Genomic DNA, 27,683 nt, shown 5'->3' with positions numbered 1-27,683 from the left:
GAAGGGTAGGAGAGGGGGAGGGGGAGAGGAGAGGGGAGAGAGAAGGGAGGGAGGGGGAGAGAGAAGGGAGAGAGAAGGGGGAGAGAGAAGGGGAGGGACTGGGAGAGAGAAGGGGGAAGAGGGGGGGAGAGAGAGAGGAAGAGGGAGGGAGGGAAAGAGACAGACAGAGAGGAAGGGGGAGAGAGAAGGGGAGGGAGGGGGAGAGAGAAGGGGAGGGAGGGAGGGGGAGAGAGAAGGGGAGGGAGGGAGGGAGGGAGGGGGAGAGAGAGGGGGAGAGAGAAGGGGAGGGAGAAGGGGGAGAGAGAAGGGGGAGAGAGAAGGGGAGGGAGGGGGGGGGGGAGAGAGAAGGGGAGAGAGAAGGGGAGAGAGAAGGGGGAGAGAGAAGGGGAGAGAGAAGGGGAGGGAGGGGGAGAGAGAAGGGGAGAGAGAAGGGGGAGAGAGATGGGGAGAGGGAGGGGGAGAGAGAAGGGGAGGGAGGGGGAGAGAGAAGGGGAGGGAGGGGGAGAGAGAAGGGGAGGGAGGAGGAGAGAGAGGGGGAGAGAGAAGGGGAGGGAGAAGGGGGAGAGAGAAGGGGAGAGAGAAGGGGGAGAGAGAAGGGGGAGAGAGAGGGGGAGAGAGAAGGGGAGGGAGGGGGAGAGAGAAGGGGAGAGAGAAGGGGAGGGAGGGGGAGAGAGAAGGGGAGAGAGAAGGGGGAGAGAGAAGGGGAGGGAGGGGGAGAGAGAAGGGGGAGAGAGAAGGAGAGGGAGGGGGAGAGAGAAGGGGAGGGAGGGGGAGAGAGAAGGGGAGGGAGGGGGAGAGAGAGGGGGAGAGAGAAGGGGAGGGAGAAGGGGGAGAGAGAAGGGTAGGGAGGGGGAGGGGGAGAGAGAGGGGGAGAGAGAAGGGGAGGGAGGGGGAGAGAGAAGGGGAGAGAGAAGGGGGAGAGAGAAGGGGGAGAGAGAAGGGGGAAGAGGGGGGGAGAGAGAGAGGAAGAGGGAGGGAGGGAAAGAGACAGACAGAGAGGAAGGGGGAGAGAGAAGGGGAGAGAGAAGGGGAGGGAGCGGGAGAGAGAAGGGGAGGGAGGGAGGGGGGGAGAGAGAAGGGGAGGGAGGGAGGGGGAGAGAGAAGGGGAGGGAGGGAGGGGGAGAGAGAGGGGGAGAGAGAAGGGGAGGGAGAAGGGGGAGAGAGAAGGGGAGGGAGGGGGAGGGGGAGAGAGAGGGGGAGAGAGAAGGGGAGGGAGGGGGAGAGAGAAGGGGAGAGAGAAGGGGAGAGAGAAGGGGAGGGAGGGGGAGAGAGAAGGGGAGAGAGAAGGGGGAGAGAGAAGGGGAGAGAGAAGGGGAGGGAGGGGGAGAGAGAAGGGGGAAGAGGGGGGGAGAGAGAGAGGAAGAGGGAGGGAGGGAAAGAGACAGACAGAGAGGAAGAGGGAGGGAGGGAGGGAGAGAGAGACAGAGATGGAGGGAAGGAGAGCGGGGGAGAGAGACAGACAGGGAAGGAGAGGGGGGGAGAAGGGGAGGGAGGGGGAGGGAGGGGGAGAGAGAAGGGGAGACAGAAGGGGAGGGAGGGGGAGAGATAAGGGGGAGAGAGAAGGGGGAGAGAGAAGGAGAGGGAGGGGGAGAGAGAAGGGGAGGGAGGGGGAGAGAGAAGGTGGAAGAGGGGGGGAGAGAGAGAGGAAGAGGGAGGGAGGGAAAGAGACAGACAGAGAGGAAGAGGGAGGGAGGGAGGGAGAGAGAGACAGAGATGGAGGGAAGGAGAGCGGGAGAGAGAGACAGACAGGGAAGGAGAGGGGGAGGGAGAAGGGGAGGGAGGGGGAGGGAGAAGGGGAGGGAGGGGGAGAGAGAGGGGGAGAGAGAAGGGGAGGGAGGGGGAGAGAGAAAGGGAGAGAGAAGGGGGAGAGAGAAGGGGAGGGAGGGGGAGAGAGAAGGGGAGGGAGGGGGAGAGAGAAGGGGGAAGAGGGGGGGAGAGAGAGAGGAAGAGGGAGGGAGGGAAAGAGACAGAGAGGAAGAGGGAGGGAGGGAGGGAGAGAGAGACAGAGATGGAGGGAAGGAGAGCGGGAGAGAGAGACAGACAGGGAAGGAGAGGGGGAGGGAGAAGGGGAGAGAGAGGGGGAGAGAGAAGGGGAGGGAGAAGGGGGAGAGAGAAGGGGAGGGAGGGGGAGAGAGAAGGGGAGGGAGGGGGAGAGAGAGGGGGAGAGAGAAGGGGAGGGAGAAGGGGGAGAGAGAAGGGGAGGGAGGGGGAGAGAGAAGGGGAGGAGAGAGGAAGAGGGAGAGAGAGAGAGAGCTGGAGGGAGGGGGAGGGAGGGAGAGAGAAGGGGAGGGAGGGGGAGAGAGAAGGGGAGGGAGGGGGAGAGAGAAGGGGAGGGAGGGGGAGAGAGAAGGGGGAAGAGGGGGGGAGAGAGAGAGGGAGGGAGGGAAAGAGACAGACAGAGAGGAAGAGGGAGGGAGGGAGGGAGAGAGAGACAGAGATGGAGAGAAGGGGAGGGAGGGGGAGAGAGAAGGGGAGGGAGGGGGAGAGAGAGGGGGAGAGAGAAGGGGAGGGAGAAGGGGGAGAGAGAAGGGGAGGGAGGGGGAGAGAGAAGGGGAGGGAGAGAGGAAGAGGGAGAGAGAGAGAGAGCTGGAGGGAGGGGGAGGGAGGGAGAGAGAAGGGGAGAGAAGGGGAGGGAGGGGGAGAGAGAAGGGGAGGGAGGGGGAGAGAGAGGGGGAGAGAGAAGGGGAGGGAGAAGGGGGAGAGAGAAGGGGAGGGAGGGGGAGAGAGAAGGGGAGGGAGAGATGAAGAGGGAGAGAGAGAGAGAGCTGGAGGGAGGGGGAGGGAGGGAGAGAGAAGGGGAGGGAGGGAGAGAGAAGGGGAGGGAGGGGGAGAGAGAAGGGGAGGGAGGGGGAGAGAGAAGGGGGAAGAGGGGGGGAGAGAGAGAGGGAGGGAGGGAAAGAGACAGACAGAGAGGAAGAGGGAGGGAGGGAGGGAGAGAGAGACAGAGATGGAGGGAAGGAGAGCGGGAGAGAGAGACAGAAAGGGAAGGAGAGAAGAGAGAGAAGGGGAGGGAGGGGGAGAGAGAAGGGGGAAGAGGGGGGGGGAGAGAGAGAGGAAGAGGGATGGGGAGAGAGAAGGGGAGGGAGGGGGAGAGAGAAGGGGGAAGAGGGCGGGAAGAGGAGGGGAGAGAGAGAGGGGGGAAGAGGGAGGGAGGGAGAGAGAAGGGGAGGGAGGGGGAGAGAGAAGGGGAGGGAGGGGGAGAGAGAAGGGGGAAGAGGGGGGGAGAGAGAGAGGAAGAGGGAGGGAGGGAAAGAGAGAGAGAGAGGGGGGAAGAGGGAGAGAGAGAGGGAGGGAGGGAAAGAGACAGACAGAGAGGAAGAGGGAGGGAGGGAGGGAGAGAGAGACAGAGATGGAGGGAAGGAGAGCGGGAGAGAGAGACAGACAGGGAAGGAGAGAAGAGAGAGAAGGGGAGAGAGAGGAAGGGGGAGAGAGAGAGGAAGAGGGAGGGAGGGGGAGAGAGAAGGGGAGGGAGGGGGAGAGAGAAGGGGGAAGAGGGCGGGAAGAGGAAGGGGGAAGAGGGCGGGAAGAGGAGGGGAGAGAGAGAGGGGGGAAGAGGGAGGGAGGGAGAGAGAAGGGGAGGGAGGGGGAGAGAGAAGGGGGAAGAGGGGGGGAGAGAGAGAGGAAGAGGGAGGGAGGGAAAGAGAGAGAGAGGGGGGAAGAGGGAGAGAGAGAGGAAGAGGGAGAGAGAGAGAGAGCTGGAGGGAAGAGGAGGGAGGGAGAGAGAAGGGGAGGGAGGGGGAGAGAGAAGGGGAGGGAGGGGGAGAGAGAAGGGGAGGGAGGGGGGGAGAGAGAGAGGGAGGGAGGGAAAGAGACAGACAGAGAGGAAGAGGGAGGGAGGGAGGGAGAGAGAGACAGAGATGGAGGGAAGGAGAGCGGGAGAGAGAGACAGACAGGGAAGGAGAGAAGAGAGAGAAGGGGAGAGAGAGGAAGGGGGAGAGAGAGAGGAAGAGGGAGGGAGGGGGAGAGAGAAGGGGAGGGAGGGGGAGAGAGAAGGGGGAAGAGGGCGGGAAGAGGAGGGGAGAGAGAGAGGGGGGAAGAGGGAGGGAGGGAGAGAGAAGGGGAGGGAGGGGGAGAGAGAAGGGGAGGGAGGGGGAGAGAGAAGGGGGAAGAGGGGGGGAGAGAGAGAGGAAGAGGGAGGGAGGGAAAGAGAGAGAGAGGGGGGAAGAGGGCGGGAAGAGGAGGGGAGAGAGAGAGGGGGGAAGAGGGAGGGAGGGAGAGAGAAGGGGAGGGAGGGGGAGAGAGAAGGGGAGGGAGGGGGAGAGAGAAGGGGGAAGAGGGGGGGAGAGAGAGAGGAAGAGGGAGGGAGGGAAAGAGACAGACAGAGAGGAAGAGGGAGGGAGGGAGGGAGGGAGAGAGAGACAGAGATGGAGGGAAGGAGAGCGGGAGAGAGAGACAGACAGGGAAGGAGAGAAGAGAGAGAAGGGGAGAGAGAGGAAGGGGGAGAGAGAGAGGAAGAGGGAGGGAGGGGGGAAGAGGGAGGGAGAGAGAGAGACAGACGGAGAGAGAAGGGGAGGGAGGGGGAGAGAGAAGGGGGAAGAGGGGGGGAGAGAGAGAGGAAGAGGGAGGGAGGGAAAGAGACAGACAGAGAGGAAGAGGGAGGGAGGGAGGGAGAGAGAGACAGAGATGGAGGGAAGGAGAGCGGGAGAGAGAGACAGACAGGGAAGGAGAGAAGAGAGAAGGGGAGAGAGAGGAAGGGGGAGAGAGAGAGGAAGAGGGAGGGAGGGGGGAAGAGGGAGGGAGAGAGAGAGACACAGAGAGGGAGAGGGAGAGAGAGAGGGGGGGAGAGAGAGAGGGGGGCCGAGGGAGGGAGAGAGAGGGGGGGAGAGAGAGAGGGGGGTAGAGAGAGAGGGGGGAAGAGGGAGGGAGAGAGAGGGGGGGAGAGAGAGAGGGGGGAAGAGGGCGGGAAGAGGAGGGGAGAGAGAGAGGGGGAAGAGGGAGGGAGGGGGAGAGAAGGGGAGGGAGGGGGAGAGAGAAGGGGGAAGAGGGGGGGAGAGAGAGAGGAAGAGGGAGGGAGGGAAAGAGACAGACAGAGAGGAAGAGGGAGGGAGGGAGGGAGGGAGGGAGGGAGGGAGAGAGAGACAGAGATGGAGGGAAGGAGAGCGGGAGAGAGAGACAGACAGGGAAGGAGAGAAGAGAGAGAAGGGGAGAGAGAGGAAGGGGGAGAGAGAGAGGAAGAGGGAGGGAGGGGGGAAGAGGGAGGGAGAGAGAGAGACAGACAGAGAGGAAGAGGGAGAGAGAGAGGGGGGGAGAGAGAGAGGGGGGAAGAGGGAGGGAGAGAGAGGGGGGGAGAGAGAGAGGGGGGAAGAGGGCGGGAAGAGGAGGGGAGAGAGAGAGGGGGGAAGAGGGAGGGAGGGAGAGAGAAGGGGAGGGAGGGGGAGAGAGAAGGGGAGGGAGGGGGAGAGAGAGAGGAAGAGGGAGGGAGGGAAAGAGACAGACAGAGAGGAAGAGGGAGGGAGGGAGGGAGAGAGAGACAGAGATGGAGGGAAGGAGAGCGGGAGAGAGAGACAGACAGGGAAGGAGAGAAGAGAGAGAAGGGGAGAGAGAGGAAGGGGGAGAGAGAGAGGAAGAGGGAGGGAGGGAAAGAGACAGACAGAGAGGAAGAGGGAGGGAGGGAGGGAGGGAGAGAGAGACAGAGATGGAGGGAAGGAGAGCGGGAGAGAGAGACAGACAGGGAAGGAGAGAAGAGAGAAGGGGAGAGAGAGGAAGGGGGAGGGAGGGGGGAAGAGGGAGGGAGAGAGAGAGACAGACAGAGAGGAAGAGGGAGAGAGAGAGGGGGGGGGAGAGAGAGGGGGGTAGAGGGCGGGAAGAGGAGGGGAGAGAGAGAGGGGGGAAGAGGGAGGGAGGGAGAGAGAAGGGGAGGGAGGGGGAGAGAGAGAGGAAGAGGGAGGGAGGGAAAGAGACAGACAGAGAGGAAGAGGGAGGGAGGGAGGGAGAGAGAGACAGAGATGGAGGGAAGAAGAGCGGGAGAGAGAGACAGACAGGGAAGGAGAGAAGAGAGAGAAGGGGAGAGAGAGGAAGGGGGAGAGAGAGAGGAAGAGGGAGGGAGAGAGAAGGGGAGGGAGGGGGAGAGAGAAGGGGAGGGAGGGAGGGAAAGAGACAGACAGAGAGGAAAAGGGAGGGAGAGAGAGACAGAGATGGAGGGAAGGAGAGCGGGAGAGAGAGACAGACAGGGAAGGAGAGAAGAGAGAGAAGGGGAGAGAGAGGGAGCGAGGGAGGGGGAGAGAGAGAGGGGGGAAGAGGGAGAGAGAGAGGAAGAGGGAGGGAGGGAAAGAGACAGACAGAGAGGAAAAGGGAGGGAGAGAGAGACAGAGATGGAGGGAAGGAGAGCGGGAGAGAGAGACAGACAGGGAAGGAGAGAAGAGAGAGAAGGGGAGAGAGAGGGAGCGAGGGAGGGGGAGAGAGAGAGGGGGGAAGAGGGAGGGAGAGAGGAAGAGGGAGGGAGGTAAAGACAGGGAGAGAGAGGAAGAGGGAGGGAGAGAGAGAGAGACAGACAGAGAGGAAGAGGGATGGAGAGAGAGACAGAGATGGAGGGAAGGAGAGAGGGAGAGGCAGACAGAGGGAAGGAGAGGAAGACGGAGGGAAAGAGAGAGAGGAAGAGGGAGCGAGGGAGAGAGAGACAGATGGAGGGAAAGGGAGAAGGGGAGGGAGAGAGAGAGACAGACAGAAGGAAGGAGAGAGAGAGAGGGAGAGGCAGACAGAGGGAAGGAGAGGAAGACGGAGGGAAAGAGAGAGAGGAAGAGGGAGCGAGGGAGAGAGAGACAGATGGAGGGAAAGGGAGAAGGGGAGGGAGAGAGAGAGACAGACAGAAGGAAGGAGAGAGAGAGAGGGAGGGCGGCAGAGAGACAGACGGAGGGAAGGAGAGCGGGAGAGAGAGACAGACAGGGAAGGATAGAAGAGAGAGAAGGGGAGAGAGAAAGAGGGAGAGAGAGAGAGACAGAGACGGAGGGAAGGAGAGCGGGAGAGAGAGAGAGAGAGAGAGAGAGAGTGTGTCACTGGACACCGGAGTGTGTGAGAGATCTCGCTGACCTGCAGCTGGACACACATACACAGTTTCCATTCTCCTCTGTCTCTCCCCTGTTTATTCTCTCTCTCTCTCTCTCTCTCTCTCTCTCTCTCTCTCTCTCTCTCTCTTTCTCTCTTTCTCTCCCCCTCTCTCTCTCTCCCTCTCTCCCTCTCTCTCATCCTTATCTGTTTCATTTGTTTACAGTTACCTCTCCTGTTTTTACTTTACTCTTCCCTTCCTCTTTCTCTCTTCCTTTTTGGTCTTCCTATTTTTCCTTCTCTCTGTTTTTCTCTCATGTCTTTTTTCTAACTCTCTCTCCCTTTTCTTACCTTCTCTCTCTCATCCCTCCCCATCTTTCTTCCCCTTACCATCCTTTGTTTTTTCAGTCTCCTCAGTTTCTCTTTCTCTTCCCTTGCACTCCTTCTCTTTGTTTTCACTATATCTTACCTTACCCCCCCCCCACATCTCCCCTTTCTTTCCTTATCTCTCTCGCCTTCCCCTTTGTCTTTCTTTCTCTCCTCTCTTTTCCTTCCTTCTCTTTTTCCTTCTATTCAGAACCCCCACCCACTGTGTTGGAGTTTACTCTGCTCGGTCAGCAGGTAAGGCCTAGCCACTGCAGCAGCAGCACAGAGACAGGGATAGAGCGATAGAGGGGAAAAAAGAGAGAAACATAATGAAGGAGAAAGAGATGAGAGGAGGCAGAGTGAAGAGAAAGAAAAGAGGAGGAAAAAGAGAAGAACGTTAGAGGTACTACTATCACTTTTACAGTATCTTAACAAAGCCCTTACAGAGCTCATAAAACGACGAAACGCGTGCGCTGCCCTCACGTCCGCTGTGGACGCTTGGTTTGCTGAGGAGTCTGTAAACATTGTTTATGATGGTTTGGATCTGTTCGTATGGATTAGCCCGAGTTACACACTCTTGCCTCTGAGTTTTACCTGCTATTTCTGTATTTAAGTGTTAATACCGATCAATATCGGTCGCAAATTGCGAAATATCGATAATAAGTTTTTTAAATGATGAGAAATTCGATGTGATGAAGTCTTTAGGTGGCTGTATAATTTGAAAGCAGTGCTCGTCTGGTTATATCCTCAGTCTGCCTGGTGTTTTGGTGTGTCTGTGCTGTTTTTGTGAGTCTTAAATGTGTCCTTTAAAGTGATAGTTTGGTGTTAAAGGGCAAAATTCCTCCATAACTCAGTGTGTGTGAGGTGTAATCAGAGAAATTCAGAGCGGTTTGGTGTGAAATGGTTCAGACTTCTTTACAGTGGTGGTGACCAGGTGTCGCCATGACTACAACACAGATATAAACATTTTATTTACCATCCAGAACCACCAGAGAACCTACACGAGTCTTCTGAGTTTGTATGGAATGTTGATGATGGAAAATAGTGGAAAATCTGGAATAATAAGTTTCTTTGGGGACTATTTTGAAATATTCCAAGTGTTTTTTTTTAAGTGTAAAGAAAACACAAAAAATGAGAAACGCAAGGTTTAGATCTGACAGCAATGACATCTCATTATTATTACATCTGTGATGTCATTTTGGGCCGTTTTGCAGTTTCGGGCTGTTTTGGGGCAGCTTCAGTTACACTGTGGATTTTTTCCCTCGGAAATGACGATTAAATATATCGCTGTTGCCAGAAGAAAACCTCATATCTCCATTTTTTCAGTTTTTTACACAATTTGAAAATACCCGTTACCCTTTACATTTTATGTAAATTTCATGATAAATGGCCCAAAAGAAATGGCCCAAAATGACTTGGAAATACGTCTGGTTCCTTTGACTTCCATTAAAAGTAAAACATGTTTTTTCCATTTTGGAGATACGAGGTTTTGTTTCTGACAGCAGCGATATTTGTATGATGAATATCTGGCTGTTTGTCTTTGTTGTTGTCAGTTTTATTACATGGCCGTCTTTGTTGAGAGGTGTGAATTGTTTTTCACAGTGGGGGGGGGGGGGTCTCACTCCTCCCCTTTCACTCATCCTTGCTCACTAGCAGCTCAACAACATTTCACACAGAGACGAGAGTCCTAGTTTGTCTGGGAACACAGTAATTGGGTTTGGGGGGGTGGGGGGGTTCTTTATTTGACTACATTGGTTAAAAACGTTTGAGTGCATCCTGCTGGCAGAGCGGCCACTAGGGGGCACTGCAGTGCAATAACGTTTGCAAGTGCATGCGTACTGATGAGTTATAATGATTAAATCAGCTATAACATCCTTATTACGAGACTGATTTTCACCAGATTTGTTTCGTTAAATGCAGCTTTTATTTCTTTTTTATTTTAGTATTCAGTCTCCACCTGATGTTAAAAACTGCAGAACACAGTAAGAAGGACGAAGCTAAAGTTGACTTCCTATTTACCAGCTTCTTGTTCAAATTTTCCCGTTCCACCTTAAATAGTGCAGCAATTACTTTCTGGTGCCTGATGCTGCGCCATTTAAGGTGGAACAGGAAAATATGAACAAGAAGCTGGCTAATTAGAAACTGACTTCAGCTTCATGTAAGAAGTTGCTGATGTTAATCTATTATGAATGTCCACACAGATTTGACCTGACAAAACAGTGATTGTAAATAAACATGCAGCTACTGCATCAAGTTAAAATCCTATTAAATGAAGTAAGCTTAATATAAAACCCTCCGTTATATAATCCTATCCCACTTTCTGAGAGTAATATTCCTGAAATAGTGGAATTCTGGACAGTATCTTTCTTAAAGTGCCGCTCTGTAATGGTACTGAACGCAGTCCAGCAGCGATGTTGACCTCCCCAACATAGCGGCACCACTGACGTGTCTGGCTGGACCCAATGCAGCATCTAGGCAGGTGGATCTATGGGCTACACCCCTACCATAGAGCTAACTTCTGATAGCTTTACTTTGGAGCTCTAGTAGTTTGTTAGCACTCAGCTAACACTTTTTTGGTTGTTCTCGATTAAACACGTACATTTGAAGCTTTTAAAATACATTTTGTGTGTTACTTGAAACTGTCACTCATATTCACAGTCAGAGACGTATCTAGAACTTCCAGAAGACCTTGAGTGACATTTTTTTCTTATGAAATTGGTTCTGCCCATTGTAAATCATGATGGTTGATTCCTCTACCATGCTGGTTAGTTCATCAAACGTGTGAGGACTTCTCTTCAAGCTGATGTCCTAACCAATAGGAGAGCTCAGTGACATTTGTCTACCTACATACCACAGAGAAAACAATCCTGATCGGACAATTTTCTGCTAGAAGTTTCAGGAATTTAACCAATTTTTTGGTTTTATCTAAAACATAACAATGAAATGAGAGCTGTACAGTGATACTCATGATTTAAATGCTTTAAATATGCAGGAATTAAAATTAAAATTCCAGAATTGCATTTTGCAGCTGCCAGAAATCATTAGGCCTTCTCTGAAAACCCAGAAGGCCCTGAAGGTTCCTCTCTGACTTCTGATGTTGTTGTTGTTGTTGTTGTATATGTATGTTTGTTGGCGGTTGCAGTGAATTCACTTCACGCCGCTCATAAGACTGCATCATATCAGAGTGATGTGATCGAGCCAATGGCTGTCAGAGAGGAGCTGAAGTGTTGAGTTCAGTCAGAAGGACTTTGCTGAGCTCCATCCAGACTGGCACATGCTCATAGAGACAGCATTGAGGCTGGCACTGCCCTAAAGCTCTGGGCTCCTTTACGCAAACACCCATTACACCTCACACATCACCAGGAACGTCCAGTAGAGTCAGCGCTGTCACTCTGGGAGCTCTCAGTCCGCTGGGTACAATAGTTGTGCTGTATTTTTAGCCGCATGTACAGTTGTGTCACGAATAGTTATCATTATCCTGGTGAACTGCAGTGATTATGGTTTTCTCCTTCTCCTCTAAAGTTTAGTTTAGTGACAAATCTAATCCATGCAGTTCTGACCCACCACCCAAAACCCGATCATCCAAAACTTTAGTGCTGGAGCCAGAGGAGAATGTGCAATGTCTTTGGATTTGTCAAACACTAGAGGGTGCTCCAAAGTGAGTGCAAAATGAATGAGTTGATATGGAGCATTTGAACTAAATCATAGTTTATAAATGTTTAAACCTTTTTAATGTATAAGAATGTTTTCATTTACTGAAAATGCTGTGTACATTAGATATTTTTGATAGTGTTACAGTGCGTATCGTGTTTATCTGGCACAGTAAATGTCCTGATACGCTGTTTGCTGTTGCACAGGAGCTTAAACTGAGACTAAAATACACACATTTGCTTAGAATGCATCAGTCGTCCACACAAGCTAGAAAGTTAGCTCTCTCAATGTCTCTACCTTAAGAGCTAGCTACCTTAGCAAGTTACCAACGAGCTCTGTATGATTTAAGCCAGACCATGTCCTATGCAGACCTGGACCTACAGTATCTCACAAAAGTGAGTGCACCCCTCACATTTCTGCAAATATGTTATTCTGTCTTTTGATGGGACGACTCTATAGAAATGAAACTTGGATATAACTTAAAGTGGTCAGTGTGCAGCTTGTATAGCAGTGCAGATTTACAGTCCTCTGAAAAGAACTCAACACACAGCCATTAATGTCTAAATAGCTGGCAGCACAAGTGAGTCCACCTCACAGTGAACAGGTCCAGACTGTGGCCAACTGTATTGTCTCCCTGGTGTCATGTGACTTGTTAGAGTTACAGTGTTCCAGGTGTGAATGGGGAAATGGGCTTAAATTTGGTGTTTTGGGTACAGTTCACTCATACTGGCCACTGGATATTCAACAAGGCTCCTCATGGTAAAGAACTCTCTGAGGATGTGAGAAATAGAATTGTTGCTCTCCACAAAGATGGCCTGGGCTATAAGAAGACTGCTAACACCCTGAAACTGAGCTATAGCACGGTGACCAAGGTCTTAAAGCAGTTTTCCAGTACAGGTTCCACTTGGAACAGGCCTCGCCAGGGTCCACCAAAGAAGTTGAGTCCATGTCAACATCATATCCAGAGGTTAGCTTCAAAAAATAGAAGCATGAGTGCTGCCAGCATTGCTGCAGAGGTTGAAGAAGTGGGAGGTCAGCCTGTCAGTGCTCAGACCATACGCCACACAATGCATCAACTAGGTCTACGTGGCCATAGTCCCAGAAGGAAGCCTCTTCTGAAGCTGACGCACAAGAAAGCCCAGAAACTGTTTGCTGAAGACAAACAGTCCAAGAACATGGATTACTGGAACCGTGTCCTGTGGTCTGACGAGACCTAGATAAACTTGTTTGGCTCAGATGCTGTCCGGCATGTGTGGCAGCACCCTGGTGAGGAGTACCAAAACATCTGTCTCTTGCCTACAGTCAAGCATGATGGTGGTAGCATCATGGTCTGGAGCTGTATGAGTGCTACCGGCACTGCGGAGCTGCGGTTCATTGAGGGGAAACTGTGACATTCTGGAGCAGAGCATGATTCCCTCTCTTTGGAAACTGCGCCGCGTGGCAGTTTTCCAACTCAATAATGACCCCAAACACACCTCCAAGATGACAACTGCCTTGCTGAAGGTAAAGGTGATGGACTGGCCAAGTATGTCTCTAGACCGAAACTCAGTTGAGCACCTGTGGGGCATCCTCAAGCGGAAGGAGGAGAAGCGCATGGTGTCTTACATCCACCAGCTCCGTGATGTCATCATGTAGCAGCCTGTGCAGCTCTGGTGAATTCCATGCCCAAGAGGGTTCAGGCAGTGCTAGATAATAATGGTGGTCACACTAAATATTGACAATTTGAGCACAATCTGGACCTGTTCACTGTGAGGTATCACGCGTGGATTTCTGGTCTAGAGGATGTAGCGGACAGACATGTTTGTGAGAGTCTCCCAGCGTTCTTCACCTAAAACCTTATGACTCTACTGAAAAATAACAACAAAGGGCTCTCATTTCACTTCTGTATCACTCCACACTTGGAAAGAACTGCAATGCCGCCAAGTAAAACCAAAGCAGAGCAGGATACGAAGAAGACTACCCTAAGCAGCAAGGTAGCCAGCATGGCGGCTGCTACTAAAGGCGAGGAAGAATATTCCACGAACATGCTGGCTGAGCTGCTGGAAAAGCAACGTGAACACCTAACGGAAGACATGTCTTCCTTGAATCAGGCATCACTTGCCTATAAAGGTTTCCATAGAGGCTTTCTGCGAAAAGTTAGACACACAGGGAAAGCGCTTTGACCTGAAGGCAGCTAATGCTGTGCTAAGAGACCATTTAGACGACCTGGAAAACCACTCAAGAAGAGCGAACTTGCACATTGTAAATGTTCCAGAGGGTATAGAGCAAGGAACCGACATGGTCGCGTTTGCATCCGATCTGCTGAAGGAAGTCATGGAGCACATCATGCGCTAGCGCCCAAACCTAAAGAAGGCCAATCGCCCAGACCTATCGTTGTTTGTTTCCATCGATACCAGGAGAAAGAGCGGGTACTGTGATGGGCCAGACAACACCAGATGCTGTACAAAGGGAAGCCTCTGAGGATCTACCCGGACTTGAGCACTAGCCTCTCTAAGAAGCGAGCTGCATTTAAGAAAATTAAGGCAGCGCTGTATGAGAGGGGAATTCAGTTCAGGCTCTTGCATCCTGCATGCCTACGGGTCTCCTATGAGGGAGAGAACCACAACTTTGACATGCCTGAAGATGCAGAAGTATTTTTTCAACGGATTATCAAGGCCACCTCAACGACACTAAATGAAGCTTTGACCTGAACTTGCTGGCTTATCGGCAGAGTGGTGCACTTCAAAGTTGAAGATCTGTAAGTCTGACTGAGTCCAATAACAGTCTGTAACTTGATTTAAACACAAATCTCTAGCTTTACCTTTCGTGTCCTGTGTGGTTTTCTATCTGAAGACAGGGTAGAGACTTCGTTAGAACGTCCACCATGGAGTGGCGGCATTGAAGCTGTTTTGTCTTCTTTTTTTTTTTTCTTTTGTCGTGAAGTGAGGGTAAAACTCCCCCCATCGGTTTATAACTTCCTTTGCTTTTTTGAACTAGAAATCTTGATACAAACTATTTTGGAATGTAAATAATTCTCTTGTTTTGCCGGAGCTCTCAGAAGTAGGGATTTAGTGCAGTGTCATGTGTTACCGGGGGTGTCATAGAAAAATCCTGCAACTTGCACAAAGGTCGGAGGCAAACATAGGATTCTATATCTTAAAAGCTTTTATGTTAAATATTGCCTTTTTTCTTTTGAATTATTGTATGTTTTTTTATTTTTAAGAAATTTCCCCTGCAATTTGTGCTCTGATGATACTGACTATTCTATATGTTATATGATCACATCATCTTTGTGTACTTTTCCATCTAATTATGTATGACACGTCAAATAGCAGGGGAGGTGCGGGATCTACTGTTAAGCTTGCATCATGGAATGTAAAGGGACTAAATGGCCCAGTAAAGCGAGCAAGAATTTTCAACCATCTCAAAGGGCTAAAAGCAGACATAGCATTTCTCCAGGAAACACATTTGTGCAACACTGAACATTATTTGATTAAAGATTACATGATTAAAGAAACCATGGGTAGGTCAAATCTTTCATTCCGGCTTTAATAACAAATCAAGGTATTTGCTTTGGCGCTTTCTAAATCCCAGTAGGAAGCTCTTCTCTTACTTCTCACATGTCCATGAATGTTATTCCAGGATTGATTACTTTTTTATTGGTAAAAGCCTCTTAAATTCAGTGGAGTGTATAGATTACTCAGCCATTGTTGTGTCGAACCACGCTCCTTTACTGCTTACTATCTCTATCCCTCTTAGATGTGCTGAACAAATTCTGTGGCGTCTTATCCCTGTTTTGCTGTTAGATGAAACATTTTGTAAATCCATATCTCAACCTCAATTGATTTCTTTTTATCTAAAAATCAGTCAGATGAAGTTTCTCGATCTCTGTTGTTGGAAACCCTCAAAGTCATTCTTAGGGGTGAAATAATTTCATACACAGCACACCAGAATAAAGAACAAAGAGTGAGGCTTGACAAACTAGCTCAATCTATATATACATTAGATTTACAATATTCAACACCCCTCACACCGGAACTCCATAAAGAAAGAATAGCCCTTCAAACCCAATATAATCTACTCTCTGCATATCAGGCCGAACAACTTATTTTCCATTCTAGGGGTTTCTTTTATGAACACGGGGATAAAGCTGGCAGGTTTTTGGCCCATCACTTGAAATCAAAAACAGCATCTCGCTCTATAGCCCAATTAAAAGATGATATGGGTAATTTGACTTTGGACCCCCTCAAAATAAGCAACATTTTCAAAAATTTTTATTCCGACCTGTATAAATCTGAATTCCCAGAAGATCAGAATCCTTTACGCTCCTTCCTCATCTGAATGCCCTGAGATGATAGTTTCACTGGACGCGGAAAAAGCATTTGACCACATTGAGTGGGACTACCTTTTCTTTGCCATGGAAAAATGTGGGTTGCCTACTGCACTCTTCTCCTCACAATATTTCACCGTATCGAAAGGCAAAAGACAAGGTTGCACGTTAAGCCCTCTTCTGTTCACCATGGCAATAGAGCCTTTGTCCTTAATGTTGAAGACAATTTGATCATTTCGGGGTGTGTCGCAGTGGGGAGTCAAGCAAAAGGTATCACTATTGGCCCTTTTTTAATCAAACTCAAATCTGATCTTAGCACTTGGGGTATCCTGCATTTAACTTTAGCTGGCAGGGTAAACTGCATTAAAATGAATGTTCTTCCAAGATTTTTATATCTGTCCCAGTGCCTTCCAAAATGCATCTTTTTATCTAAATCATTTTTTAAGCAGATTGACAAATTAATTACAGGATTTATTTGAAATGGAAAGATACCTAGGATTTGGATATACCTTCTTCAAAGGCTCAAAATAAATGGAGGATTGGCATTACCTAACCTTATGTTTTAATATTGAGCTTCCAATTTACATAGTCTCTTACTGGATTCAGGCCCCGGATAACGATTGGTGTGAATAATCTAAATCTTGCAAAGGGACCTCATTACATACTTTGGCCACGTCTCATTTACCATTTAAGGCCAAAAATTACACATCTAACCCTGTGGTTATAGGTACCCTTAAAATTTGGACTCGATTTAGACAACACAATTATTGGTGCTATGTTTATCTCATTTAAAGGCCACTGTACTTGTATAAAATCAGATTTTGTTTCTTGTGGTTGTGTACCTGATTTGTCTCCCAGTAAAATAAATATATATATATAAAAAGAAATATAAAATCACATGCATGACGCTACTCAGCCAATCATATCAGTGCATTACGGTGAGCGCTGAGATTCAAGTGAGTGAATGTTGTTCGGCTTGGTTTTTTGAGTTCGACAGGGTTTTTGAGTTCTGCTGGATTTTTGACTTTGTTATTGTTGAGTTTAGTGACCTTTTGTCTGACAGATCCAGGTGATTAAGATCGAGACCGAGGACAACAGGGAGACGCGTTCAGCCAAGGATGCTCTGCTGCTTTGGTGCCAGATGAAAACAGCAGGGTGAGACTCATGACCTTTTATTAACTGCCCACTAACCGTTCTATAACCTCGCTATCCCTGTAGGTAGGAACCACAGATTAAACCTGACTGATCTGTGGTTTGGCTTATATTGTCAGATATTAAAATGCCTATATGGTCCATCTGTCTAGTGGTTATTTTTTTCACCTTGAGCTCCAGTTATAACATTGTATGGTTTTATTAATCAAAATCCGCTTTATTGGCCAGGTTTGCTTCACATAGATGAAATTAGGCTTTGGTTACAGGAGTTCACAGAGCACAGTACCAGACAAATATTTACATGTAATGAATAAAATAAAATGAAAAATATATAAAATAAATTACAAATAAAATGTAAATAAATAAATAAAATAAAACATGCATTCTAACCATCACTCTCACACACACGCGCACACACACACACACACACACACACATAGTCTTACCTGTAAATCTTTACAGGTACATTGAGTGCAGCAGCAGTTAAAGGGCGTATAGTGGCAAAGAAAGGATCAATGAGGTCACAACACAAATGTCATAAGTGGCCCTACTATGTATGCTATTACATAATATTTCGATTCTCAGACATTACAAAATAGTCATTGTTTTATTATTAGTTATTATTTTATTATTTTTCATAACCATCTTCTAACTTCTTTTCATTAGAAGCTGCTTTTGGTACTACACCATTAAGACTGATCTATGTAAATGAGCTCTGTTCTAATTGGCTGCTCTGTGATGATCTTTAACTGGAAATCAGTTTAGGCTGAATAAGTCCATACAAACTTTAGGCTGAATAGGCAGATATATGTAAATCTGTTTGTTTGTTTTGATGTCACAAAAAACAATAAAAAGAGCTTAGTTTCCATATGTGGGCTGTATGGACTGGGACAGTATTGTTCAATTCTAAACTAACCCTAAACATGTTTACATACTCCATCATACTCTTTTACTTAAAAAAAAATAAATAAATAAAATCCATTTTTTACAATTGATCTGTATCAGCAGAAACCTGGCAGATAAAGTGCCGCTAATGTCTGAGAATGGAAATATTACGTAATTGCATATATATATATATATATATATATATATATATATATATATATATATATATATATATATATATATATAGTAGCATCTCCCTAACGTCCACTTGTGACATTTGTGTTGTTTTATGTATCAAAAACAGTCATAATTAATTTTTACATGGCCATTTTTTATTTTGATGCTATGCCTTTAAGGCTGATATAAGTAAATCAGCTCTGTTCTGATTGGCTAGCCTGTGTTGTGCCCCATTCAAAAGCAGTCTAGGCTGAAACTGTGGGTATAACTTCAGTGTGAGTGGGCGGAGCCAAACTGCTATAAGATGAATATTTGCTCTATGGAAACGAGCGGTATATTTTGACAGTTATAAGTGTTTATTTACTACGTCAAACTCTTTATTTCAGTTTTCCATGATATGGGCCCTTTAATTTGGATTTGCTTGGATTTTTCTTTTTTTTTTTTTTCCTAAAAACCATGTTGTGGAGAAGAGACTGTAAGTCCTAGAGACACCAAACTTGGTGGGAAGGTGTAGTTTGTGTGTATCTCGCCAGGCTACAAAAATGACCCCGATTGGCCAAAGGGGGTGCTACAGAGCATCAAAACACGTTTTTGCTCCAGAATTCCTTCAACATGATGTATGGAGACAAAATTCTTTTTGATTCTGATTCCTTGGGTCAAGCCACACAGCTTTGTCGCTGGAACCATTTAGCTCCGCCCACTTAGATTTTTTGCTAATTTGCATAACATAATACTTCTGCAAACTAGTCCTAGTTTTTTTTGCTCAATCCTCATGTGTCCAGTATCAGTCTGAACCTCAATAGTGATTAAAAACATGTGGACTTTTAACCCTTCTGACAAAATTCAAAAATTCTGTGGATGCAGCTCAATTTGGGTGGGCATACGTCATTAGGGGGTGGGGTAATTGCCAATTAACTGTTTCTCATCATCCGTGCATCCAATCAAGCTGAAACTTCAGGAATCGTCTTCTACACAAAGTATAAGTGAATTTTTGAGGGAAATTGAATACATTGAAATTTATGGCCACCATCAGCCAATCAGAATTCAGCAGGCCTTCGACAGGCTTAACTTTGACTAATCATCCTGAAACTAAAAAGGTGTCTCTACGTAGCCACTTTCTAGCAACCAGTCAAGTCTCATTCAGATTTGGCCACTGGTGCGCGCTAGTCATGAAAATCACTCAATTATCATATGTCATTAAGACATAATTGAATCAAATGTAGAACAGCATAACAAATTTGCAGTTACAATTTTATTTTAAAAATATATATTATAAATATATAAATAGTTTTTTAGTAGTTCTTAACTTAATGAAAACCATGCTTTTTGAACTAGTCTCTGGAATTTGATCCAAACTAATTGAAATTGTTCTAGAAATACTCTCTAGTGTCTTGAAGTAAATAATTATCAAAAAAATTGACTTTTTCACCCAACATGGTGTTACACTATCATTTCATCACTGCGGCCATGGCATTGCTAGCTTGATTTGCTTTAAGTCATCAGTCTTTCCAATCTTCTCTATACTTCAGGTGTTTATATAAATTGAGACCCAGATGAATTATGCACAGTTTGGTCCAGATAGCAAAAATGCTATTACAAGGTTATTAAAAGGTCTACAGATAAACAAGGGGTCTCATTTGATTCAGTTAATTGAACGGAAAAACTTTGTAATTGCATGTTATGTCAGAAATTTCTCTCATTGTTGGGTATTTTGGCTTAAATTTGTTTTGCTTTTCACCCTGGTTGCTCATTTGTTCTAAGTGGGCTCAAAAGTGCTTGGACCCACTCATCGCCGCTCGCGACTGTATGTTATTTTTGCAGGTATCCTGAGGTTAATATTCATAATTTCACCACATGCTGGAGGGATGGACTGGCTTTCAATGCACTTATTCACCGGCACAGGTCAGGACGGACATGTACGCTCGCTTTCCTCTCTTTATCTCTGCTCCTGTAAAAGCTACTGACCAATTGACTGTGCTTGGTTTCTCAGACCTGATCTGATCGAGTTTCATAAGCTGACCAGATCGAACGCCACGCACAATCTCCAGCAAGCCTTCAACATCGCTGAGCAGAGTCTAGGACTCGCCAAGTTACTGGATCCAGAAGGTGAGCTTTAAAAACCTCAGCACACAGATATACAGGCTACTTAAAGGGGAACTCCACTGAGTTTTAAAAATTGGTACACAGAGAGATTCAAAGGGATTTGGTGTGAAATTGTTCAGACGTCTTTACAGTGGTGGTGATAGGAACCAGGCGTCGCCATGACTACAGCACAGATATAGATATTTTATTTACCATCCAGAACCACCAGAGAACCTACACAAGTCTTCTGAGTTTATATGGAATGTTGATAATGGAAAATAGTGGAAAATCTGGAATAATAAGTTTCTTTGGGGACTATTTTGCCGCACAGCGCCCTGCATGTCTCCCTCCACCATGAATGGAGTTTAAGTTCTCTAAACTATCATAAAACAGTGTCTCAGTCATCAGGCAGTGAATTCAGAACCATTTCATGTAGGAACTTTCTGTGAGGAGCTTTTAGAGGGGGACGTCTGGTTCCTATCACCACCACTGTGAACAGTTCTGACTCGGTAAGTTTATCTAGAACAGAGAGTTCCACACCAAACCGCTCTGAACCGCTCTATTTACATCTCAACCAGTTTGTTTTGTAGTGTGGAAGTTTTGTTATCTGTAGTGTGGAACAAAAAGCTGCCAAGTCACTATTTAAAACTTGCTCTTCATACCAAAGAAGATATTTCAGTGAAAATGTTCACAGGAAAATATACACAGAACATCAGCATGGAGCTGTTCGAGCTTTACAGTGACACTTTTTACTGGTTTGGAACTGGAACTGAAAAAGCAAACAGAGGAATTAATAATATTGGCTGGCGTCATTATGAACGCCCCTCTGCCATGTTGGTGGGTGAGCGGTAACTCTGAGCGGTAACTCTCATCACCATTACTGCAGACACAGTCCTGCGGGAGGATAAACACCAACAACACTGACCAGAGTGACCACGAAAAAAAGACGAAACTCTGTGAGGTGAAGTTCAGATAGATTGGTGGACCCGTGTGTCTGGCACATCTCACAAAATCAGAAAATTCAGTTTCAGGATATTTTACAAAAGCCAATCAATACTGGCAGTATTCTTAAATATTATTATTAAATGATAAACAGTTGAGCTGGAGTTTCGCTTCGTACTGGAATTTTCTGTTCCACCTTCAATAATGCAGCAGTTACATTTAGACGTCTCAAATGCATTAATTTACCCTAATAAATGCTTTAATTTACCTCAATAAATTTAATAAATTACCTCTATAAATGCATTAATTTACCCCAATAAATGTATTACTTTACGTCAATAAATGCATTAATTTACCCCAATAAATGCTTTAATTTAGCTCAATAAATTCATTAATTTCCCCCAATAAATGTATTAATTTACCCCAATGAATGCATTAATTTACCCCAATGAATGCATTAATTTACCCCAATAAATGTATTCATTTACCCCAATAAATGTATTAAATTACCCCAATAAATGTATTAAATTACCCCACTAAATGTATTAATTTATTTCAGTAAATGCATTTACCTCAATAAATGCTTTAATTTCCCCCAAGAAATGCTTTAATTTACTTCAATAAATTAATTAATTTACCCCAATAAATGCTTTAATTTACCCCAATGTATTAATTTACCCTAATAAATCTATTCAATTACCTCAGTAAATGCTTTCATTTACCTCAATAAATCTATTAAATTACCTCAATAAATGTATTAATTTACCCCAATAAATGCATCCATTTACTTTAATAAATGTCCCAAACCACAAACTTTTGTATTTCACCTACTGCACTAATGGCTGCACTTCTTTTACACACTATTTAGTGAGCTAGTATACAGTTTGGGAAGGGCGCTAGTAAAGAGGCAGGAATCTCAGCCATCTAGATTTCAGCTTTTACTTTTTATCACTACAGCAACCAATCAAATAAAATCAAGTAATTACAGCCAAATATATCACAATATACTTTAAAAATGAGATTTAACCTACAAAAATGTCACTGATTTTGCTGGGTTTGTTATCACTTTATCTCATAACAAACCATAGCACTGCTGAATGACCTTGAAGCCAACATGGATTACAAAGCCAAGATTTCAGGTGGGACTTGACAGCAGTGAACATCTGGGAGAAAATTGGTCTAAAAACATGAAAGGATGTGTTGATTTCTTTTTCAGTTCTTTATTATTAACAGTTTTCCGGTGTCCCCCTCAGATGTGAACACGGAGAATCCTGATGAGAAGTCCATTATAACATACGTAGTGTCGTACTATCACTACTTCTCCAAAATGAAAGCTCTGATCGTCGAGGGCAAGAGGATCGGAAAGGTGAGAATTCTGGACATTCAGCACAGGTGACTCTACTGAACTGGTTCAGAGTCAGAGCTGAAACACATTTTAACCGGTCTTGGACTTTAGATTAGATTGTTTTGATGGCGTCCATTTCGGTGGCATCCATTTTGGCAGAGTCTGTTTCAGCAGAGTCCGTTTCGGCTATGACTGTTTTGGCAGAGTCTGTTTCGGCGGCAAACTTTGGCAGAGTCCATTTCAGCAGAGTCTGTTTTGGCAGTGTTTCGATGGCGGCCGTTTTGGTGGTGACTGTTTGGGCGGTGTCCGTTTCGGCAGGGTCTATTTCAGCAGCGACCATTTCAGCTGAGTCTTTTTCGGCAGAGTTTGTTTCGACAGAGTTTGTTTCGATGGCGGCTGTTTTGGTGGTGACCGTTTGGGTGGCGTCCGTTTCAGCAGCGACTGTTTCAGCAGCAACCGTTTCGGCAGAGTCTGTTTCAGCGGCGATCGTTTCAGCAGAGTCTGTTTCGGCAGCGACCATTTTGGCGGCGTCCATTTTGGCAGAGTCTGTTTTGACAGCGGCCATTTCGGCGGTGACTGTTTTGGCGGTGTCCATTTCGGCGGGGACTGTTTTGGCAGAGTCTGTTTCAGGGCAGTCTGTTTCAGGGGAGTCTGTTTTAGTGGCGACTGTTTCCGCGGCGACTGTTTTGGCAGAGTCTGTTTCAGGGGAGTCTGTTTTAGTGGCGACTGTTTCGGCAGAGTCTGTTTCGGCGGCGACTGTTTCAGGGGAGTCTGTTTCAGGGGAGTCTGTTTTAGCGGCGACTGTTTTGGCAGAGTCTGTTTCAGGGGAGTCTGTTTTAGTGGCGACTGTTTCGGCAGAGTCTGTTTCGGCGGCGACTGTTTTGGCAGAGTCTGTTTCAGGGGAGTCTGTTTTAGTGGCGACTGTTTTGGCAGAGTCTGTTTCAGGGGAGTCTGTTTTAGCGGCAACTGTTTCGGCAGAGTCTGTTTCGGGGGAGTCTGTTTCAGGGGAGTCTGTTTCAGGGGAGTCTGTTTTAGCGGCGACTGTTTTGGCAGTCTGTTTTGGCAGTGACTGTTTCTGCAGCGACCATTTCGGCAGTGACTGTTTCGGCAGAGTCTGTTTCGGCAGACTCTGTTTCGGTGGGACCGTTTTGGCGGTATCCGTTTCGGCCTGTTTTGGTGGAGTCTGTTTTGACAGCGACCGTTTCGGCAGAGTGCGTTTCGGTGGCGACTGTTTCGGCAGAGTCTGTTATGGCGGCGACCGTTTCGGCAGAATCTGTTTCGGTGGCGACCGTTTGGCAGTGACCGTTTTGCAGCGACTGTTTCGGCAGAGTCTGTTACAGCGGCGACCATTTCAGCAGAGTCTGTTACGCCGGCGACCATTTCGGCAGAGTCATTTGAGCGGTGAATGTTTCAGTGACAATTTCAGCTAAGTTTGAGCTCAAAAACGCAACCGGGACATGAGCAGCAAACACAGCTTTAGTGTTTTCATTTCAGCTAACCGTAGCATTAGCATCCTCATTTCACAGCTAACGTTAGCATTAGCATCCTCATTTAGCATAGCACTTTCGTTTAGAAGCTAATCTTAGCATTAGCGATTAGCATTCATATATCACAGAGAATCTTAGCTTTAGCCTCTTGCACTCTCATTTCACACCTGGTCTTAGCATCAACCGTTAGTTGTCTAATTTCACACAGAGTAAATTTCACGTTTTGTTGATGTTCTAAGTGAAAATAAATGAACACATAGTCTGCAGAGACACACCTAAATATAAAATTCCCCTCACCATTTGGAATCTGGAAAAAAATGAATAATTAAAATTCACAGAGTAAAATGTGTTGTAACTCATTTCCCTGTCGAAGACTCACACTTTACTGTGGAAAAACAGGAGAAATGTTGGGTTTAGAAACGGCCTGTATTGGTGAGTAATGATAATTTAGCTTTGCCTACTTACAAACGTCTCATCTCTTCCCGCAGGTGCTGGACAATGCCATTGAAGCCGAGAAGGTCATTCAGCGCTACGATGCTCTGGCCTCGGAGCTGTTGGAGTGGATTGAAAAGACGATTAGCATCATCAGCAACCAGAAGTTTGCTAACTCGCTAACAGGAGTACAGCAACAGCTTCAAGCCTTTACAACCTACTGCACCATCGAGAAGCCTATAAAGTAGGCAGAGAGCGGCTTAGCATTAGCCATTAGTACTCCTGTTTCACAGCTAACCTTAGCATTAGTGCTCTCATTTCACAGCTAACCTTAGCATTAGTGCTCTCATTTCACAGCTAACCTTAGCATTAGTGCTCTCATTTCACAGCTAACCTTAGCATTAGCGCTCTCATTTCACAGCTAACCTTAGCACCCTTAGCATTAGCGCTCTCATTTCACAGCTAACCTTAGCACTCTTAGCATTAGTGCTGTCATTCACAGCTAACCTTAGCATTAGCCATTAGCACTTTCATTCCACAGCTGATGTTAGCATTAGCCATTAGCACTCTCATTCCACAGCTGATGTTAGCATTAGCCATTAGCACCTGTTATTTTACAGAAGTGATTCACTTGATGTTGGGCGAGATGTTGTATTTTGCCTCAGTTCCGTCGTGTGTTTGGTCCATTTTTACCTTAAATATTATGGTGAGCACAGAAGGACTGCGTTGAGGAACCTTGTAAATAATTTAGTGTCCGAGGCGGAACGCATCTACACGCTTAAACTAGCCGCAGGTATAGTCTTAACTCTTTCTCCTGTTTGGCAGGTTTATATCGGAAAAACACATACGGACATGTATATTTATATATTTGGAACCCAGACCAAGCACTAAACTGAGTTTCAGGATGTTTCTCCATATTAACCAAATCTAATTTAAACTGGGTTTATTTTAAACTGTGTGGTGAAATATGAAGAAATAACTGTGTGAATGTTTATCAGCTCCATCTGAAAGTGGAGGAACATTTCCAGAATTCTGTCTGATGCTCTTCACTGTCTGATTCCTTTAGAAATGTAGAGACTGGAACACAAACTCATGTTAAATTTGATTTAATGGTCCTTTAGCAGGACAGAAGCGAGGGCTGTAGGTATTGATACTCTGTGAAATGCAGGTCTGATCTGATATCTTGTACATTGTGTGTCTGAGTCTGATAGCAGACGTATGTGGTTAATGTAAAGTACAGTACAAATCACAGTTGGTATATTTAGCTACATCTGGAGCCTTCATTGCACTCAACACCACACAGAACATATTTATTATGTTCTAAACAAAAACATTTTTTCACCATTTTCATACACTTGCAGTGTTTTTCCACATGGAGCCTTAACGTTAATATGGCTTTTATGAAGGAAGAGTTCCGTGTGGTTTTGTGTTCTGGCAGGTTCCAGGAGAAAGGAAACCTGGAGGTGCTGCTCTTCACCATCCAAAGCAAACTCAGAGCTAACAACCAGAAGCCATATGTGCCTCACGAAGGAAAACTCATCTCCGACATCAACAAGGTACAGGAGACCATGATTCTGCCTGTATTATTCGCTCTTTAAAATTCTTTAAAATGCCTGTTTCTGTAGTTAAAGGTCTCATATCATCTATTTCTCTCCACTTTTAACATCTGTGAAGTTTCATACACCAAACATTTTCCAGCCTCTCTTTGTCCTACAAAATTAAACTGGCTTTTTTTTTACTGCGTGAAAGTTTGTGCACCCCAGGCCAAATTCCATGGGAACACATTATAACATGGTTCTGTGCATTTTAGTGCACGATTACGGTTCATTTATCTGACACTGTTATCCAGAGCGACTTACAAAGTGCTTTGTTGTCCACTCAGAGAAAGTATCCTATCTAGATCAAATAGGTTACCTATGGGGCTAAACCACATTCTTAAAAAAATTATGGTTCTTTAAGGGTTCTTTCGTAAAGGGGATGGTTCTATTTAGGTCATTCTACAGGAACATCCACTTTTCTATCTGTCCATAGGAGTCACTGGTGTCACCGATCGTCATCGTTGTTCCACATAATAAAGGAAACACCAGAGACGTTTTTAATGAACAATGCATTTTACAAAATAATTGCTACAGAACATCAAACCACACGCTGTCAGTCATGGAACATCCACTAAAATATAGAATTTAATCCATTTGTGTTCTGTTTTTTCACAATGACCTAATAAAGAGAATAAAGTCGGTCACACCAGTGACGTAGGCTAAAAGCTTCATATGAGATCATGATCTGAATGAGAAAATCTCTGAGAACTGAAAGACACAGTGGACTCACCATGAGCTTTTCTTCATAGATCCTCAGAAATCAGGTCAAAGGAAGTCGAGTGACGTCATCAGTGTGACTTTTCTTTCAAAATAAGTTTTTTGTTATGCGGTAACACCAGTGACATGACTCCTGTGGAACTTTCATTACATATTTTATAAAATTTATTTTGCTTTTGTTTTCTTTATGTTATTTAAATCATATATTCCACAGTCATGTAGAGATTATTGCAGTTAAAATTGCAGAAAAACATATTTTTTATTTCAAAATATGGCCTCAGCTTCACACATGACTGTGGGAACGAGACCTTCTGTGGTGACTGGAGTTCTGTATGATTGATTTAAAAACCAATATTGATTAATTGAGGCTTAAGAAGGTGAAATTGTTAAAATGACATTGTTTTATTTTAAAATATAAAAAAATTGTAACTCCAACAGGTTTTTCAGGTGTAATATATCTGTAAACACTAAGGGCACTAAAATGGATGTTTCTGTAGAACCATTTAGAACCATGACTTTTCTATAGAACCGCTTCATGCTTAAATGTTTTTGCCTGGTCCTTGGAGATGGAGAATGTGTGTATGTGGTTCTGTATAGCAACAAAACAGGTTCTTCTATTTTTTTATTTATTTATTTATTTTTTTTATTGGAAAAATACAATACTTCCAATCACACAAATACAATTCACCAATTGCCATTTTTCGCTTTTTGAATGAAATCAAACAACAACAACAAAACTAACCCAATCCCCCCCCCCCAAAAAAAACCTTGATAACAATGAAGGATAAAATAATTGAACTAATTACTAACTACCGTGTATTAAACAATAACCACCCCTCCCCCAACGCCCCCACCTCAGCTCAACATGACCAACTCACATATTGCCATTTTTTCTAAACAATATAAAATGCAACACAAAAACAAGCACACACTCAATCGGGTAGTGTCTCCATATTAGTGAAATAAGAAATAAAGGGTTGCCATTTATGGAAAAATTTGACCGTACATTCTCTCAACGTATATTTAATTTTCTCAAGTTTTAAAAAAAAATGACGTCCTTGAGCCAACGGGAGATAGAAGGATGTTTAACAGACTTCCAATGCAACAATAAGGTGCGTCTTGCTAGTAAGGATGTGAAAGCTATAATATCCTTCTGTGTAGAGCTAAGTGCTAATGAGGGGTCGGGAATCCCAAATATAGCAATCAGAGGGCAAGGTTGGAGATTCACCCCAAGAACAGTGGACATAGTCGTAAAATAACCCTCCCAGAAGCCGTTCAGATCAGGACAAAGAAAAAACATGTGGCTAAGGTGACAAGGAGAGCCATGGCATTTATCACATTTGTCTTCCATTTCCGGATACAGTACAGATAGCCTAGCCTTAGAGAAATGCACCCTGTATAAGACCTTAAATTGAATAAGTCTGAGACGGGCACAAGAGGTAGTAGATCGAATCCTTTCTATGGCCTGTTCCCAGGATTCCGCATGAATTTGTATTCCCAATTCACTCTCCCATATGCCTTTAAATTTACCAGTTGAGTGGCTACTAAAGGCCAAGATA

The 27,683-nt window shown here is 45.9% G+C and overlaps 1 protein-coding gene across 4 annotated transcripts in view; it reads left to right on the top strand.

Moving 5' to 3' along the window:
* The window catches only part of LOC108412818 (spectrin beta chain, non-erythrocytic 4), a 150,380-nt gene that overhangs the window by 29,274 nt on the left and 93,423 nt on the right, over positions 1 to 27,683 (top strand). For all 4 annotated transcript variants that reach the window (XM_017685043.2, XM_017685042.2, XM_017685041.2 and 1 more), the window contains exons 5-10: positions 16,371 to 16,462; positions 19,343 to 19,423; positions 19,512 to 19,627; positions 21,799 to 21,911; positions 23,866 to 24,053; positions 25,248 to 25,365. In XM_017685043.2, coding sequence (XP_017540532.1) covers positions 16,371 to 16,462; positions 19,343 to 19,423; positions 19,512 to 19,627; positions 21,799 to 21,911; positions 23,866 to 24,053; positions 25,248 to 25,365 — 708 coding nt within the window. The remainder of the gene's footprint in view (positions 1 to 16,370; positions 16,463 to 19,342; positions 19,424 to 19,511; positions 19,628 to 21,798; positions 21,912 to 23,865; positions 24,054 to 25,247; positions 25,366 to 27,683) is intronic.

This window comes from Pygocentrus nattereri, chromosome 7, assembly GCF_015220715.1.
Source record: "Pygocentrus nattereri isolate fPygNat1 chromosome 7, fPygNat1.pri, whole genome shotgun sequence".
In the NCBI taxonomy this organism is placed as follows: Eukaryota; Metazoa; Chordata; class Actinopteri; order Characiformes; family Serrasalmidae; genus Pygocentrus; species Pygocentrus nattereri.
This window is presented reverse-complemented; position numbering and strand designations above follow the sequence as displayed.